The 19,924-nt window shown below is 43.3% G+C and overlaps 1 protein-coding gene across 5 annotated transcripts in view; it reads right to left on the reverse strand.

Moving 5' to 3' along the window:
* Positions 1 to 19,924, reverse strand: part of AMBRA1 (autophagy and beclin 1 regulator 1) — a 145,747-nt gene that overhangs the window by 45,515 nt on the left and 80,308 nt on the right. For all 5 annotated transcript variants that reach the window (XM_040328190.1, XM_040328189.1, XM_040328191.1 and 2 more), the window contains 2 exons: positions 12,999 to 13,079; positions 12,661 to 12,761 (listed from right to left, as the gene is read on the reverse strand). In XM_040328190.1, the coding sequence (XP_040184124.1) occupies positions 12,661 to 12,761; positions 12,999 to 13,079 (182 nt within the window). The remainder of the gene's footprint in view (positions 1 to 12,660; positions 12,762 to 12,998; positions 13,080 to 19,924) is intronic.

Raw genomic sequence — 19,924 nt, forward strand, 5'->3', positions numbered from 1 at the left:
GGGAAAATAGATGGCTAAAAAAATCAATGGTAATATTGACGCATTGAGGCAGAAATTACCCATTGCTCAAGGAAACCCTGAGTAACCTCTGGAAGAACCCAAGGTTTCTATGGAACCCTGCTTGAGAAACCCTGCTTTAGAATGTAAAGCTCTGTGCAAACTGTTGGCGCTATGCTATATGAATCCTGTATTATAATAATAAACTTGCTTGGACACATACTCCTGTTCAAAACTCATAAGCACCTCTACTGCTTCCCATCTATAGACCCAATTCAACAACGCCATCAGAAGAGTCTCTCTTCAATGCACTAGCTTAAAGGAACCTATTTAGAAAAAAAAAAAAAAAACCTTTACAACCCCTTTAACCACTTCCCGCCATATAACAGAATGACGGCTGGAAAGTGGTTTAATTATCCTGTCTGAACGTCATATGACGTGCAGTAGGACAATCCACGATCACGCACCTGTGGGCGCCTTTAAGACAGATGTCTGTCAAGTAGCACCTGAAATCATGCTACTTCAATTTCAAAGTAGCATCAATGTGCACCAGGGCTGAATGAGTCCACCTCCTGTGAGCACAGGCCATCATGGGTTGCATCACTCCATCGGCCTGGGCTTACAGTACTTCTGCAGAGAAATGCTGTAGACATTGGATAAGCCTGAGGACACTCACACGACCATCAAGAAGACTTCTCAGTGTATGTATGTAAAAAATAAAGTGTGTGTGTGGGGGGGTATTTTTTAATCACTTTAATTGAGAATCACAGCGTTTTACCAATTTGTGAGATTTTTAAACATAAAAAAAAAAAAGCCAACGTATAGTCTGCCACCCCAATAATAAAAGCGAGAGACTTGTGGTCCGTTACATCTCAGCAATCCACCTTTGGTTTTCAATATTGATTAACAAGCCACGTTTCCTCTTACTCCCAGTATGGCCTTGTGGCAGCGAATGTTTACACGCTACCAGCTTAATGTCTAATTATCTTGCTAATAAGCTGAACATCTCACCCACTCTGGCTAGTTCTCTGCAACTGCTAGTCAGTGAAGGAATTGGTCAGCTCCATGTTAAAGGTCTGCCAAACCCAGACATTTAATGAAGCTGGACACGACTACTGAAGAAAGCCTCTAATTAACAGCAGCTTTGATCCTGTACCAAGTTCTTCCCTTGTTTGCCGCAGTCCAGAAACAAACCCTCTATATCTGTCACAAACTTTTCAGAGAAAGTTTAGAGGCGAGGCAGTAGACCTAACAAAACCTTAATTTTCGACCTTTAAAATCTGGTGCAGCTCTAGGAGGTACAAAAACGAATCAGTTGCCATTTTTTTACACTGAAATTCCCCTCAACATGCTGCAATTGTGTCATTATTATAAAAAGTGCATCGTAACTGCCTGGTTTTGCCACACAACGCCCATGGGGCATTGCACAACCCGCCTCAGGTCTACCGGGTTCCTCCCTGCCTTCTCTCACCAGGGTTACTGAAGGGAGGGGGATCGGTTAGGATGGAAGGTTAGGATGAAGGAAAGGGGCCCGTAAATTACTTTTCTGAATGGGAGTCTGTCCTGATCGCCAATTCTGTCCATATATAAAACTGAAAAAATAGTAAACCGAGGAAGCTCTGTACGCCATTCCTGTCCATTCATTCAGTGAAGCCGAGTCTGCAGAGAAGGAGATTGAGGACTGGGTCCTCAATCTCCTTTCTTTGTCTCAAAAGATAAATCAGAGGTCTGTTTAGGCCACTTATATCTCACCAAAGCCCCCAAATGGGACGCCAAAAAAAAACATTATTAAAAAAAAAAAAAAAAAAGGTAGAAAAAATAAAAAACGACTGACACGGTAGTAGAACCACCAGGGTCACAAAGGCGTTCATTCCACCACCGGGCTCGGAGGGAGGGCCCTTCATGGGTTGTTGCACCAAGGCCCTAAAAGGTTCTAGTTATGCCACTGCACCAAAAAATCTTGTGAAACATGCATTTACTACCGCGTTTCCCCGAAAATAAGCCCGGGTCTTAAATTAATTTTGGCAACAAAAGACACAGTAGGGCTTATTTTTGGGGTAGGTCTTACCATGTAATGTGCCGTCTTCTCTTCCCCTCTCTCGACCTGCCTGTTATGAATCCCCAGTGTGAACTTAGTTAAAATGCTTGTAAAATCTTGTAATCCACTCTTATTACTGTAGTATATAATGTACAATGTGTGTATTTCTGTAATATAATTGTGCCAAATACCTTCATTATAGCACCACTCTGCGCTTTTGTGACCTGCCGGAGCCCTCTTCCCATTTGTTACAGAAACACACATTGTACACTACTATAATAGAGTGGGTTATAGGATTTTAAACTAGTGCTTATTTTCAGGGTAGGGCTTATATTGCAGCCCTCCTGGAAAATTACGCTAGGTCTTATTTTAGGGGTAGGTTTTATTTTCAGGGAAACAGGGTATAGACCTTTTCAAGGCGTAGGTGGCCCTACTAATATCTGTGCTAAACCATGTGGCCAAAAGTGTGCAGACATCTGTCCATCACACCTCTGAGTTTGCTGAATATCCTGAAACAATGGCCATTAAGAATTTGCTCCCCATTTTTGTGGCTATAAAATCCCCCACTCTCCACTTCTGAAAAGGCTTTTCAGGGGGGCGTCTGTGGGAATTTGTGCCCATTCAACCAAATAAGCATTTGTGAAGTCGAGTACCAATGTTGGATGAGTACATAAGGTGCACAAGAAGGTTCCTCCACATCAAACCATGTCCCTATGGAGGGAGTACAGGGGCATGGCCATGTATAAACAGAAAAGAGCTTTGTATGTTGTAGCACCCTTTAAACACCTGAACTTTGGAGGCCATATTAGTTTATGTAATGTCAGATGTCCACTAACTTTGTATTTTTAGTTACTCTCAAAGATCATTTGACCAAGCAAACCCCACCACTACATCAAAGCAGTGAGGTCTTTGGAAGGCATTGATTTTTATTTATTTTTTTGCAGGAAGTTATTTGGTGGCAACTACAACAGTCTAGATCACAGGTGTCAAACACAAGGCCCGCGGGCCGAATCCGGCCCTTCATGCCATTTCATGTGGCCCTCGCACCTCTCCTGCAGCTCCAGCCCTCCCCTTGTCCTACTCCAGACCCTTACTTTCTGCTTTCAAGCAATGCATCCAGCTTCTTCCCAGCAGCAGCATAAGGAAAGGGGGGTACACTGTGATGTAAGGGAGAGTGAGGGACTCAACTTCTGATGGAGGGGTGGCTCTTAACATCTAATGTAAGGAGGGGATGCGCTGGACATCTAATCTCACAGATACAACCTGCCCTTTTGAGGGCCATCCTAATGCTGATGCGGCCCACAATGAAATTGAGTTTGACACCCCTGGTCTAGATAAAGCCATTTTCTTCTTATATTCCATCAATTCTTATTTTTTCACCTTGGTTATGAGCTCTTTAACAACTGTACCAAAGCAAAAACGTGAATCTGCTTATTTGATCATGCATGTGCTAAGCTGGGACGGTAGCCTTCATCTCTGAACCTGATAGGTTAATGAGTAAACAGATGCTCTCTGGTTTGGAAAGAGTAAGGGGGAGCCAGTCTCGCTTTCTTTACAAACGCTTGCTGACCCAGCACTGACAAGCGCTACAGACGTGACATTTCAGAAAGATTCCAAGGCCGACGGCTCATCTGCGGGGAAATTCATTTCCAAATTATCCTCTGAAAACAATTCTGCGGCTGATTTAACGCTCAATCGAGTATTAAATGGCAGGGAGGATCAGGCAAAGGAGCCCCCCGCAGCAGAAAAAAAATGGAAGGGGGGGGAACGACTCGGATATTAAGGCGCAGTGAGGCAACCATATACCAGCATCACAGTTCTCATTGTACAAAATGTCCAATTATTGTGATATCTGTTAGCTCCCCATATTCCCTTACAAAGATTAACACCGAAAGACAGGGAGAGCCAGCACTGAGTCTTGTCTACTTTCAAGGGTTGTTGAACAGCATATGCCCGGAGGATGTCTTAACAGTAGGGTAGGACATTATGAAAAGCATAAAACAGAATACATGTTGTTTAAACTTACTTAATAAGACAGACATTTTAAGTTAAAAAATCTAAAGTTCTGCCTAAGAGCATCTCAAAGCTGAACTCCTGGACTTCCTTTCAAGTGATTGTAAAGTCTATTGTATTATTTTATTTAAGTGGCCCAGAACCTCCTCTTCTCTGGTCCTCTGCCAATGCTTGTGGCCTTTCCTCTTCTGAGTGCACCTTCATAGCAGGCTGCTTGCTATAGGGGCACACCTCCGTGCCTGCTCCCAAGCCTTTCTGCCTGTGTCTTAGACATAGACAGCAGGGCTCAGCCCTGCCCCACAAAAGGAATTGACACAAGCTGAAATCAATGGCTCCCACCGTCAAGCCTGTGAGAGCCGTGAGAAGTGCCCATATCAGTGCAGTCTCATCAGTAAAAGGAAAAAAAAATACCAATTTACAAAATTTACTGGACAAACTAAGAAAAAAACGTTATTTTTTTTTCGGTCTTTTTTCTTTGTTTTAGTTAAAAAAAAAAAAAAAACCAGCAGTTATTAAATACCAACAAAAGAAAGCTTTATTTGTGTGAAGAAAATTATAAAAAAAATAGTTTGGGTACAGTGTTGCATGACTGCGCACTTGTCAAAGTGTGACAGTGCAGAAAGCTAGAAAAAAATGGCCTGGGCACGAAGGGGGGTGAAAGTGCCCAGTATTGAGGTGGTTAAAGGGTTTGTAAAAGACAGAAGATTTTTTTTTTATATCTTAAAGCATTATATGCATCAAGATAAAAAGCCTTCTGTGTGCAGCAGCCGCCCCAGCACCCCCTAATTACATACCTGAGCCCCCTATCTATCCAGCAATGTCCACAATTGTCCTCGGCCATTCGCCACGCTTCCTTTTGATGGGCTGAGACACAGCAGCGGCGCCATTGGCTCCCGCTGCTGTCAAAGTCAGTAAGCCAATCAGGAGAGAGAGGGGGCAGGGCCGAACCGGGGGCCATGCGTCTGAATGAACACACAAAGCTGTAGCTTGGCTCGTGTGCCCCCATAGCTTGTGGTGGGGGCACTAGACAGGAAGGAGGGGGCCAGGAGAGCCGAAGTTGGACCCGAGAAGGAGGAGGATCCAGGCTGCTCCGTGCAAAACCATTTCACAGAGCAGGCAAGTAAAAACATATTTTTACTTTACAATCACTTTAAAAAAGGAAAAAAGCTGTCCAAACCCACCTGACCTGTTTTTTTGGGGGTAATAATGCACCTAGTGTTGATATATGGTCTAAAGCTCCCCACACAGGTAAAAATCTCCTGTAGATTTGCCAGCAATTATGTACAGTATAGTACAAATGCCTACCTGATTGGATGGATAAGCTAGGTCCTTATACTACATAGGATTGGTAAATCTAAAGTTGAATGTACAAAGATTGTACAGCAAGGTTGGAATGCGATTGGTACCCCCCGTAGGCAATGCTTTCTTATGGGCCAGTGTGGCCAACTAAGGCTTCCTGGCAAGCAATAGCTGAAGGAGATTGGCAGTTGTAGATTGGAAGCTGTGTAGTCAGTACTTTCAAAACAGATCGTCTGGGTATTCAGGACTCTCGCACACTCACAAGATGAAGCAAAGCTGCTATGCAGGAATCTAGAAGGGCCTGCTTTTGGACCCAGCCCCACTGGTAATGCCAGAAGACTTTTTTAATGTATTTGGCTCCATGGTTAATATTTGGTTCTGTCTCAACATCAAACTCCATAAATCCAATACACAGCTGAAAGCCAGCAACAGTTGCAAGTCAGTCTATCACCATTTCATAATGCTGTTCACCCAACATGAAAATATTCACAACAGAAGGTGGTACAAACAGGACCACCAATACTTCTGCATTCTCATTGTCCAATCACAGGCTAGGCCAGGTCCTAGATCAGGATTCAGGGCCAACTGCAGTGAGATCTACAGCGGGGTCAGGACCTAAATGTTTCGTCCAACAGGGGTGTCCATATCACGAGTGAGCAGAACTACAAATCCTTTGGCAGGTTGGTAGTTTCTATATTGCAAGTGAGCTTTGTATTTAGCCCTTTGCTTTGACTCTGCTGGCAACTATTAAAACGATCTTTAGAAAATCTTTGCCGAGAGTGAAATGCTGAAACAGGTGACATAAGGACACATTACAGATATAGGGAGAAACATTTTGTTACAGCTCTTAATCATACCAGCAGTGAAAAACGCGTCTTTATTCCAAGGATGCCACAGCTTTAATCACTATTAATTCCCAGAGGAATAAAGCCCGGTAACTATGGCAACGGGATGGGGGAGGAGGGGTTGGGGGGGATTCTAGCATCTAGGGTGCAAGCTTTGCACACACGCCATAAAGGGCACAGGACAGCAAAGGCAAAGTCCTCCGTGTGTTGAGCTCTCACGGATAGCATACAGCCGTCTGGGCTCCTGTGTTGTCATGGAAACCAAATCACTGGCTGGATCTCCCTCGTTAGAGCGAGAGGTAATTGGGTTAATTATCCCCTCACGGAAAGGTTTCTTGATGCACCTATTCGAGGGGGTCAATGGAAAAAAAAGGAAAAAAAAAAAAAAAAAAAGGGAGACGGAAGCAGCTGCAAACGCGCTGCGCAGTTTTAAATCCCCTCAGAGAGAATGCTTTGTGGAATCCCAAGATAACGGGAAGTCGAGGGAATTGAATGAATTGAAGGTATGTGGTGATTCACAAGAAAGCGGTAAAAAAATTAAAAAACAAACTACTGTAGTACATCTAGAGACCCCTACATATTAGAATTGATAAAAGCAGACACAGGATACAACAAACATCTATACCTCCATTTAGGCCATCTAGCATTACAAATGCACGACCCCTCCTTACATGGCCGAGGGGAGCCATCTTGTGGCTAGAGGCAAAAAAAAGAGAAAAGAGAAAAAGTGATCTCTTTTGGCCATGGTTACCATAAAAGGTCCATGTTTGTGACAGCTTGCTATATGAGGCTTCAGACTGGGCTAGCAAATACTTCTGCGTTCGAGCTCGTTTTTGCCCACAAATCACTGAAAAATCCATGCAACAGTCACCATCATTTTTAAACAATTAAAAATTTAGTAATAACTGTGCAAGCACCATGACCACAACAATTAATCATTCCAAGTACTGTAAAAGGATCCTGTGGTGCATAGTGAGACCATAACAATGTACATAAAATACGTCCATATGTTACGAAACGTGTAGGGCGGAACCAAGAGTCGCAACATCACCATTCATGTGCAATACAGGAGGAATTCTGACTTGTAGTTTGCTGAATGCTGATCTTTCCATACTAGTTTGCAAGTTTTAGAACTTTCTTAAATGCTGCATTGAAGATCTTACACAATGCAAGGTTTGTGCTCTTTTTCCACCTTCCCAGAGTACTGATCTTGAAAGGTGCATACGAGGTGGTGGAGTGAAGGATTTGTATACACCGTTGACTGCTGTGCAAATTCGTACAATGGCTTTTCGACTTCTCATTTACTGGGAGTCACATGTTCTTTGGTAAGGACATACAGTATCTCACAAAAGTGAGTACACCCCTCACATTTTTGTAAATATTTGATTAGATCTTTTTATGCGACAACACTGAAGAAATTACATGTTGCTACAATGTAAAGTAGTGAGTGTATTGCTTGTATAACAGCCATTAATGTCTAAATGGCTGGCAACAAAAGCGAGTACACACCTAGGTGATAATGTCCAAATTGGGCCCAAAGTGCCAATATTTTGTGTGGCCACCATTATTTTCAAGCACTGTGTTAACCCTCTTGGGCATGGAGTACACCAGAGCTTCACAGGTTGCCGCTGGAGTTCCCTTCCACTCCTCCATGATGACATCATGGAGCTGGTGGAGGATAGCGACCATACGCTGCTCCACCTTCCGTTTGAGGATCCCCCACAGATGCTCAATAGGGTTTAGGTCTTGGAGACATGCTTGTCCAGTCCTTCACAATTACCCTCGGCTTCTTTAGCAAGTTGGAATACTGCCCTGTGGCCCAGTCTCTGAAGGGAGGGGGATCATGCTCAGCTTCAGTATGTCACAGTACATGTTGGCATTCATGGTTTCCTCAATGAGCTGTAGCTCCCCAGTGCCAAAAGCACTCATGCATCTCCAGACCATGACACTCCCACCAAGCTTGACTGTAGGCAAGACACACTTGTCTTTGTACTCCTCACCTGGTTGCCGCCACACACGTGTGACACCATTTGAACCAAATACATTTATCTTGGTCTCATCAGACCACAGGACATGGTGCCAGTAATCCATGCAAATCTGCTTGTCTACAGCAAACTGCAGGCTTTCTGGTGCATCATCTTTAGACGTGGCTTCCTTCTGGGATGACAGCCATACAGAGGAATTTGATGTAGTGTGTAGTGTATGGTCTGAGCACTGACAGGCTGACCCCGACCCCTCCAACCTCTGCAGCAATGCTGACAGCACTCATACATCCATTTCCCAATAACCACCTCTGGATATGACACCGAGCGTGGGCACTCAACTTCTTTGGTCGACGATCAGGGTCTTGGCGATCTTATAGCCTAGGCCATCTTTATGCAGAACAATTCTTTTTTTCAGATGCCATGGAGGTGCCATGTGGAACTTCCAGTGACCAGTATGAGAGAGTGAGAGCGATAAAGCCAAAATGTAACATGCCTGTTCCCCCATTCACACCCAGGACCTTGTAACACTAACGAGTCACATGACATCGGGGAGGGAGAAAAGCTAATTGGGTCCAATTTGGACATTTTCACTTAGGGGTGTACTTCCTTTTGTTGCCAGCGGTTTAGATATTAATGGGTGTTTTTCATGGTTGAAGATAATTTAAAGACACAGAGCACTCTTAAAGACTTATTGACGGGTGCGTGAATTGTATATATATATATTTAATGTTAATTATTGGCAGTCTTGCAGATTTACTTAAATCTTTCACATTGATGTACATTGTGATGCTCACAATAAGCAGGATCCTTTGTAATTAGAATCTATTGTGTATGCTATTGTGCTTGACTGTAGGAATGGTGTTTTTTAGGGTCATATTAGCATTTTTCGTCCTCCAAACACAGAGTCCCTCTCCTGAAGAAGGCACATGTACAGTCCTGCCAATGAACATCTAAAAGATTCAGAGGAGGATTGTGAGAAAGTGCTGTGATCAGACGAGACCAAAACTGAGCTCTTTGGCATCAATTTGACTCGTCGTGTTTGGAGGAAGAAAAATGCTGACTATGACCACAAGAATACCATCCCTACAGTCAAGCACGGAAGAGGAAACATGATGCTTTGGACCTGATCCACTGCTAAAAAGGTACAGGCTGACTTTAGCACATTGGGGGGCGAATAGACGGGTCCCATGTATTGTAAAATCTTGAATGAGAACGTTCTTCCCTCAGCAAGAACACGGAAGATGGGTCGTGGATGGATCTTCCAGCATGACAATGACCCAAAACCTACCGCCAAGGCAACAAAGGAGTGGCTCAAGAAGAAGCATATTAAGGTCATGGAGTGACCTAGTCAGTCTCCAGACGCTAAACCTATAGAAAATTTATGGAGGGAGCTAAAAACTTCCAGTAGCAAAGAGACAGCCAAGAAACCTTAAGGATTTAGAGAAGATCTGTAAAGAAAAGTAGGCCAAAATCCTGAGATGTGTGCAAACCTGGTAACCAACTACAAGAAACATCTTACCTCTGTGCTTGCCAACAAGGGTTTCTCCACCAAGTACCAAGTTAAATCTGCAGGGGGTTTCATTTATAATTTTCCCCCACTATCTGTTTTGTAACCATTTAGCATTGTGGAAAGTCTTAGGGTTTACTCGCAGAGCAACGCATGGTAAGACATAGTAGACATGCAGTGCAATGTTAATTGCACAACACATGTCTACAGTGTGCTACAACACATCTTCATTAAGCCCATCACAATGCTGATACATATTGTTATGCTTAAAACACAGTACAGAACCTATTTATTTTGTGCATCGAGGTGCATTAATGGTCTATTTTTAACGCAATGAGCCTTAAAGGCACAAAAACATGCACTGCAGCACACCGACAATGTGATTAAACCCCTAGGATGTCAGAGGTTGGGCAGATGTCTCCATGCCATTGTCAGACATACACAAGCCTTTGAAAGAGGGTATAATACTTAGTCCTTGTACATATAGGCATCTTTATGTTCAAGAGCAGTGCATACAGCAAATTTTAACAAAGCTTTTAACCCATTTGGACCAGTATTGATGAAGCCTTTAAAAGCAACCTTCAGTTCCAGCTTGGTAATGTTGAAAACCATTCCTACAGAGAATGCAGACTGTCACTTTAACACCTTCCCTACCGAGTCATTGTAAAATGACGTTGGCGGGAACCCTCCCTCCGGGTGGACGCCATATGACGTCCTGAGCTTCCCGGGCGGCTAGGGGGTGCGCCCGCCGCATTGCTCGGGACCCGGTGTGCGTGCCCCGCCGCCACGATAGCCCGAAATCACAGCAGGACCGTGGATGTGTGTGTGTGTAAACCTGTCCTGTCAGAGGAGAGAAGACCTATGTGTTTCCAGTACAGAGGAACACACATCGGTCTCCTCCCCTTGTGAGTCACCTCACCCTACAGTTAGAATCACTCACTAGGGAACATATTAACCCCTTGATCGCCCCTAGGGTTAACCCCTTCCCTGCCAGTCACATTTACATAGTAATCAGTGCAGTTTTATAGCACTAAAAAATGCCATAAATGTATCCCTTATTTTGTAGACGCTATAACTTTTGCAAAAACCAAACGCTTATTGCGATATTTTTTACCAAAAAGATGTAGATGAATACATATCAGTCTAAACTGAGAGAAAAAAAAATGTTATAAAAAAATATTAACATTAAATCAAAAAGTAAAAATATATTTTGTTTTTTTTTTCAAAATTGTCCCTCTTGTTTATAGCGCAAAAAATAAAAACCGCAGAGGTGATCAAATACCACCAAACAAAAGCTCCATTTGTGGGGGGGCAAATTTAATTTGGGTACAGTGTTGCATGACTGCGCAATTGTCATTAAAAGTGCGACAGCGCTAAAAACTAAATTGGTCTGGGCAGGAAGGGGGTAAAAATGCCCGGTATTGAAGCAGTTAAACAAGCTGTTACCAATCTTTAGGAAGCTTCAGCACTACGTATGACTCAATTAAAGCCTAAAAGCAGCTTGCTTAAAGTGATGGCCAGCACACCTTTTTGAATGTGTGGGAAAAAAAAATCTCTTTAACCAGTTGCCTACTAGGCCCTTTTACCCCCTTCCTGCCCAGGTCCATTTTCAGCACTGTCACACTTTGAATGAGCCGAGCTGAGCAGAGCCAAATGGTGCCGATCCGAGCCGTTCGGAAATGCTTGGAAAATCTCGAAAATACTCAGTTCCTGAGACTTTCAGAGTTCAGCTGAGGTGTCTGTGGGCGTTTTCAAGTGTTTACGAGGCTCTCTGGCACCCCTCACCTCTGGCCACATGTGGTAATGCAAGCCATTGTAGTCAATGTGGAACAAACTATTTGTTTCCACCGACTACAATGGGGAAACTCTTTGATATGCGAGTACTTTGGATTATGAGCATTCTCCTGGAACGGATTATGCTCGTAATCCAAGGTTGCACTGTATAGAAATAAAAAACAATTCTCCATTTCTACAGTTGTCTAAAGATTGTATTGTCTCCCTGTCCTTAAGGCCAAGTTTCATCTACCTGGTTGGAGGTATTTCTGATACAACTGCGTCATGCAGCTCGTGCCCAGTTCCTGGTCTCCCTGAGCCTGGCTATGGATCCCATTGAAGATTTTCCAGCTCGGGAATCCGTATCTAAAAACTGTTGTCTGGTCTCTATTTAACTTTGCCGAGTGTGGAATCTCCCAATATAGATAGGCTGAGGGACAAGCGGAAAACCAACCTTCCCGACTTAGACCGGGAGGATTGGGAAGACTGCGTGGAAGATAGTACTAGGATGTTGATCTCCCCAAAGGAGAAGTTGATACAAATTCTTATACAGAGTCTATTATACCCCCAGAGACTGTGCAGAATGTAGGTAGTGGAACTCATTAACTGTCGCCTTCAGCCGACTCTCACGGTCTCTCCAGAATTGGCTCTGTTGGGAATTCATGACGAGCAGAGGCCTAGATGCACTAAACTGTTGCTATCCTATTCTTTCTATTATGCCAAACGGGCAAAATTGAACGCCCGTTCCCCCTTCCTCCATAGGGTCATGGGAAAAATGAATGCTTTTCCTCCTCTATATAAACAGACCAACATCAATAGGAATTGCCCCAAGTTCGATAAGGCGAGGCAGCCATTGACAGCCTAGGAGGAGGCATTTCCTCCTTGAACCTTGCCTTGGGACTGATGTGGCTGCAATACCTTTCTTTCACCTTGATCAAGCCTTGGAAAGGCATCGTTTTTTTTCTTTGGGTTTTACTCTTAGCATTGTTATTCGTTTACTTGATGTATACTCTGAGTTCTCCAGAGATTTCCTTGTGTAAATGCATTTTTTGAGTTCTCCAGACATATCCGTGTGTAAATGCATTTTTTGAGAATTGTCCATATTTTAAATGTGTACCATGTCTGTCTCAATAAAGGAACATTCAGTTTTTTTTTTTTTTTAACAAAAAAGAAGCCAGTATTGTCGTTTAATGTTGCCCTTACCCGCCAGGACTCTGTTCACAGAGGAGTGTGTCGCAAGTCCCGGTTGACCCCGCTCGTGGAAAATTCCAGCATATGGAAGATATTCAGGCAGTAGAAATCTCCTGCAATGAAAGAGGATGATGAATACAGTGCAAGTCATTAAAATGAGGGAGAACAAAACATTGGCAGAGTGAGGAAGTGCTGGTGGTGATCACAGACAAAGCACGGCGCAGAGAAGTGACAGGAAGACAGATCTGAGAAGTTTGATGAAGACAGGTGGAACATGGAGGCAGAATCTCACGGAATAAGGCAAAAATGAAAAGCTGACAGATGCGTTAGGAGGTAAATGATTGTTTCACCTGGGAACAAAGCGGCCCAGCGATGGTGCAGACATGCGGGCGTTCCGAGGGGTCCTGTGCCGGGATCGGTCCCCATTATCCCTGAAACGGAGAGAGAATAATTATTTCTGTTTGCCAACAGACTTAAAGGAAAAGGCCACTTATTCATGATGTTAAAGCCCATTTAAAATACATAAACCATCATTATATGAGCAAGCAGAAAAAGGATCTGAAATGAACTGGGCATCTTGCAACCTCTTGTAGACCTGTACAGTAGAGCTCTCCAGGGAGAGAAGGAAACAGTATAAGAAGCCAATCAGTTCACGTGATAAAAAGGAGGGGAAAAAAAAAAAAATCTGCTTTATCTTCACTGTCCAGCCTGGGAATTGGTCTTTAAACCCTGGTTCACACTAGTGCGGCTTTGAAATCAATAGAGTGCAATTTCTAAGCCGCAGATCAGTGCAAGTTGCACCCCTGATATAGCAGTTTATGCAAGTCACAATGAAAATCAGAAAAAAATAAAAGTAGTGTAGGAAAGTCGCATCAATTTGAACAGTTCCATTGTCGGCAAAGAGGTGCGAATTGTCATGCGATTTGGAACTCGCATGACAAATCGCACCAGTGTAAACAAGGGCTAAAGGCAAAGTTCACCTTCTCATACAAAATGGTGAACTTTTCTAGGAAAATGTGAACTTGGCCATTAAAAGTCTGGGTTCAGAGGAAGGGTTTAGCATCAGATCTGCATGAAAGGCTTTATTTGATCATTTGATGGGCTAAAAATTAGCATTTTTATTCCAATTCTGCCTAAAAGATGTGCCGTCTCTAAAAACAAAAAATGTCAAACAATGTGAAAATAAATTTTAAAAGGTGCACTATAGTCAAAAAAAATAAAAAGCAGAGTACAAAATTATGACTTCACCGGCCGTATGCAATTTTCAGGTTATTGACTCAAAGTACAGAATTCATAGGACAGCCATGCATTTGCTTTCAAAAAGGATATAAGCAAAGTTAAGAGAAAACAAAACTACCAGAGCAACCTGGTCCTTAAAGTAGAATATATATGGTCCTTAAAGTAGAATATATATATATATATATATATATATATATATATATATATATATATATATATATATATATATTACACCATACCTTCAACTACATAGTTGACCATAAAAATGGTCTTGGGTAAAATATCAGCGGTATAAACAGACCCCTGCCATCTCACCTATGAGACAGAGAAAGGAATTTAGGACACATTATTCAATTCCTTTTCTCTGCTGCCTCAACTGCACTGCAGATGAAAGAACAGGAAACTGTGGCACCGGTTCATTCATAAAAATAAAAAGAAGCGAAACGCCAAGACACCCAACATACGGCACTCACTCCAATAGGAAAGATCTCAGCTAGTGCTACATACATAAAGAAAAAATCTCCAAGCACTATAGTAATCAGCAATGCTAAAGGGCGACTCAAATAAAAATCAGTCAATATACCAAAACTAAAATAAAAATAAAAAATGGATAGCCAATTTGCTAAACAATGAAACTAGCACTAGAAGGTATGTCGCTGATCTAAATATGAAGGGGAGGCTCCATCTATATCAAAGCACTAGGAGATGAGACCACCAATCCCATAGTGCTGTACAAGGCCCCCATTACATGGGTTGACCAATCTTGTCCGCCCGTCTGTTTTTCAGGTGGATCATCCATTGCACTCTATTGAGCGGTGGATGTAAACAGGCATGTGTCCTTTTAGACTCGTCTTCATCCGATCCTCTAAAATCAGAACAGTTTCCCCTCCATCTAGCAGGTCGGATGACAAACAGGTGTTTAGTTTACATCCGACTGCCCATAGAGTAGAAAGGGCCGTGTCTGCTCTGCATAAGCAGACCTGAGGGGGCTCCTAACCAAGACTCCAGGAGGGGCGGGAAATCGGTGGACAACCTCCCGACCTGTCATACACTCAGCTAGACAGAACATGAAACATCCGCTAGGATCTGCCGCTCCGGCGGGACCAGCACGGGAGTCTGCACACATGATTTCCTCTTAATCAGCTGTGAGTGGAGGATCCCGGGCGGCTGTTTCATGTTCCACCCATCTGTGTATGATAGCGGTCTGGAGGCCATCCACCAATCCTCTCCCCTCCTGGAGTCTGAGTTTGGAGCCTAAGCACAGACTAATCTGTCTCATTGCAGTGCTTTGTTGATGCACTTGTATGAGAGTAGAACTAATGTAGTTTATAAAGCTTTTTAACCTTTTATAAAGTACCAGCAGAGAGTTATTTTAGAGTGACTTTCCACTTTAAAACGTAAACAAAAGCATTGACACCCTCTATGCTGTGCCATCTAATAGAGATGTATGAATCACAAAGCTTAGGAGAGCAACACATCCTCCAATAGAGAAGATAAGACTAGATAAGATGTGTTTAGATGTTTGCCTAAAGCTTAGCTCTGAAGTGCCTAAACACCTACCATCCAACAATTTGCTCTCCACCAAACACCCAAACCAAATGTTTTTCAGGTATGTGTGAATTAGACATACAATTGCTGCCCACTTCCCTAAATGCAGGTTTAGGCTCCATTTACACTGGCGATTAGGGCCGGTATAAAAATTGTAGCGGCAGAAATGAGAGCAGCTAGCTACAGCCGCTGGCCCAGTCTACTATAATGAAAGGTCATCGGCAGCCGCAGCTATTCCCGGCTCTGCACAGCCGGCGATTACTTGATCGATGCTCGGCGCACTCCATGTTTGGTATAAACTCAAAACGGTACAACGTCCAAACCATTAAGCTCAAAGTGAGCGGTTTAATTATTTCCAATAAAATAAATATTATTATTATTATTATTATTATTATTATTATTAATAATAATAATAATAATAATAATAATAATAATAATAAGAAGAAGAATAAGAAGAAAAATAAAAAGCAAACATATTGCTTCATAAATAGAATTGGCCATTTCCATTGGCAGGAGGCCGGTGGAATTAAAGGGGAGTTCCAGCCATTTGTATGTTTATTAAAAGTCAGCAGCAACAAAAAGTGTAGCTGCTGGCTTTTAATAAACAGGCACTTACCTGCTCCACGGCTCCAGCGACGCGCCGGCCGGGGCTCCGCTCCTCTCCCCCCCTCCCCGGCCGGCATCTTCATTTTCAGTGTGGGCACCCGGCCGTGACAGCTTTCGGCTTCACGGCCGGGCACCCACTGCGCGAGCGGCACTGCGCATGCGCGAGCGGCGCGGCCCGGCGCCGCGTAATTGGGCAGGAGATCGCCTAGGACCTGTGACGTGTCCTAGGCGATCGCCTACAGCAGCCACTTCCTGAAGGCGATTATTAATCTTAGTCGCCTACAGGAAGGAGGAAGTGGGACAGGAAGTCCCACTCGTGCTGAAGCCCCCACTCCCCCCCCCCAAAAAAATTACATGCCAAATGTGGCATGTAAGGGGGAGAGGAGTGGGTTAAGAGGAAGTTCCAAATTTGGGTGGAACTCCTCTTTAAGTTACGCTTCATGTACATGGGATGCTCCTGAAAGATTTACCTTGACAGATAGTAACCGACGTTTAACCACTTCCTTACTGGGCACTTAAACCCCCCCTCTTGCCCAGACCAATTTTCAGCACTGACGCACTTTGAATGACAATTGCACGTACAACGCTGTACCCAAATTACATTATCATTTTTTTCCCCACACAAATAGAGCTTTCTTTTGGTGGTATTTAATCACCGCTGGGTTTTTTATTTTTTGCCAAACCAAAAAAAAAAAAAAAAACTTTGCAAACAGGTAATTTTTCTCTTTCATTGATAAGCGCTGATGTGGCGGCATCGATAGGCTGGTGGGCACTGATAGGCACAGATAGGGCGGCACCAATGAGCAGGCGGCTGCTCTCCTTGAGAAGGGCCAATATCCCTCTGACAGCTGCCAGTGATCAGCTTTTTTTTTTCTCCTCACACCATCAGCGCGAGGAGAAAAAAAAATAGCCGATTACTGGCACGGTTATTTTAGAGTGACTTTCCACTTTAAATGTAAAGCCATGGGAAAAAGCCTCACATTACTGTGTGGAGTTACAGACAGAAGAACAGAAGGTGAGGATTTCTCAGAAGAAATAAAGACATTTAAAAGCAAAATCGAAGGATGAGGTAAGTGAAGGAGGACTGCACTAAGGTAAAGGAAGCTATTTAGGGGAAAAAAAAAAAAAAATATATTGTACCTTTACAACCCCTTTAAATCTCAGTAACTGTCAATGACTAGTTATTACCAGACAATATCAGTAATGTGACATGGTCCTTAGTCTTATCAAATGTCACTCAACCCCAGGTTGTCCATAGAGAATCTTGGCCTTTCATGTTTTTAGAGTGATATTTACACAAGTAATTTTATGTCTGGACCAATCTATGCATCTACAGGCAAATTGGAGAAGGATCGGTATTGGCTGGGACACGAATATCAATTAAAGACATCTCAGTGTCTAATGTTTTTGAGATGTGTCGGCTCTCGTGAAACGTAAATTGCAGTCTTTTAGGAGTTAAGTATTTAATGACGCAGTGAAAACTGTAAAAAAAAAACTATTTCTGCAAACAAAGAATCTGCAGGTGCACAGACACAAAGGCGATACTTCCCGCCACGCTTTAAAGAGCAGGCGGCAGCTAGGAGCCGCTGAGCAAAGAGAAAGCACTCTTCTCAAACTGTCAGCACCCTGCAGCCTACATATCAAAGGCGCATCTCTGACAGTTGCCCGCATGCGATGTTCAGACAGCTGAAGGGATCTCACCACCATTCATAAGCAAGAAATGCACACTATACAGAATTACACCTGCATGCATATAGAAGGACTGCAGGGCAGATACAAAATGCAATACAGAAGGGAAAATAGCCGAAGACGGGAGAAAGAACAAAGTGGGACGGGAGAAAGAACAAAGTGGGACGGGAGAAAGAACAAAGTGGGACGGGAGAAAGAACAAAGTGGGACGGGAGAAAGAACAAAGTGGGACGGGAGAAAGAACAAAGTGGGACGGGAGAAAGAACAAAGTGGGACGGGAGAGAGAACAAAGTGGGACGGGAGAAATAACAAAGTGGGACGGGAGAAATAACAAAGTGGGACGGGAAAGGTGGCGAAGTAACGAAGTAGGAAGAGAGTGGTGGCAAGTAATGAAGTAGGACGGGAGAGGTGGCAAGTAATGAAGTAGGACGGGAGAGGTGGCAAGTAATGAAGTAGGACGGGAGAGGTGGCAAGTAATGAAGTAGGACGGGAGAGGTGGCAAGTAATGAAGTAGGACGGGAGAGGTGGCAAGTAATGAAGTAGGACGGGAGAGGTGGCAAGTAATGAAGTAGGACGGGAGAGGTGGCAAGTAATGAAGTAGGACGGGAGAGGTGGCAAGTAATGAAGTAGGACGGGAGAGGTGGCAAGTAATGAAGTAGGACGGGAGAGGTGGCAAGTAATGAAGTAGGACGGGAGAGGTGGCAAGTAATGAAGTAGGACGGGAGAGGTGAGGAGTAATGGACAAAAAAAGGTGAGGAGTAATGAAGTAGGACAAGTGAGGCGAGGAGTAATGAAGTAAGATGGAAGAGGTGAGGACTAATGAAGTAGGACGGTAGAGGTGAAGAGCAATAAAGGACTGGAGAGGGAAGTGGCTATCTGAAGTAAATGGCGTTGGGAGAGTTAATGGGGTGACACCATAGCCACGGAACTCACTGAGGAATTGGAATTAAATGTCAGTTTTCAGAAGGCAAAATAAGTGATATACAGTAATATCAACGTGTGGATTTTCTTGCTCTATAAATCTCCACATGTCACACAGCTTGGCATAGATACCTCACCATTAAGAAAATAAAACATCCTGGCTTCTCATAATATCACAAAGACCAACCAGCGCTGTTTAAAGGACACTCTGCCAGCCTTTCAAGAATGAGCGATAAAGGCAATAAATCTTTGTCATGTTTGGAGCCCAAACAAAATAAATAAAAAGCTTTTCTTTCACGTTCATAGAAATGTGGACCGACACTGGATAGGAGGAAACGCTCCAGGATAAAGGAATTTGATTACTTCACGTGTCCCTATTATATCAGGATTACAGATTACACGAGAGGCGACGCATGCTGAGGGTTGAATATATAAATAAAAAACAGCCTGTGAACTCATTTGTCGACAGAGAATTTCAATGGCCCCACAGAATTTCTATTAGTCTACAATCCATTTAGAATCCATGAATAACTGAGCTGGATTGCAGTTAAGACCTCTTTCCATATTACAGTAACACTATGGCAGTGTCCGTACAGGTAACGTACTGCCTAGCACTGTGGTTTCTAAAGCACACAAGGCAATGCATGTCGTGACCTCGCATGTATTTGTAAGGATTACCCTTCCAAAAATGAATGCCAACAACAGATCCCACTAAAGAAAAATGGAGAATGAGTACAGGTTTTCTTTAAATAATAATCATATATATTTAAAGCACATTAGTGGTTTTAATATAAACCAAGCAAATTAGGCCAACTATTGAAAATAGCAATATAACCTTTCCTGTCTTATAACTCCACTTTGAGAATTGTTAATAAGGGCCAAGTCAATTCACAATTACCCACTAGCCTTTTATTGTCTTTTTAAAATGAACTTAGTGGGGAAAATTTGGCAGATTTAGTAAATGTGCCCACTTACAAAGAAATGAAGGGTCTATACATTTTTATGATAGGTGCATTTTAAAGCGGGGGTTCACCCTAAAAACAAATTTCTAACATTACATCCAGCTCACTACCGACATTGTCAGTATGCCGATTTTTTTTCCGGGTAGTGAATCCCACGGGAGTGTGCGTTCCTATGCAGCAGTTAGTGATCGACATGATGATCAACACCCCCCCCCCCCCCTCGCATAAGGAGCGTCACGGGTTGCCGAACGTTGGTGCGCAGGCGCCGTATAGCGCCGACGCGACGTTCGGCTTCTTTCGGCAACTCGTGA

The sequence above is a fragment of the Rana temporaria genome, chromosome 11 (assembly GCF_905171775.1).
Source record: "Rana temporaria chromosome 11, aRanTem1.1, whole genome shotgun sequence".
NCBI classification, from domain to species: domain Eukaryota; kingdom Metazoa; phylum Chordata; class Amphibia; order Anura; family Ranidae; genus Rana; species Rana temporaria.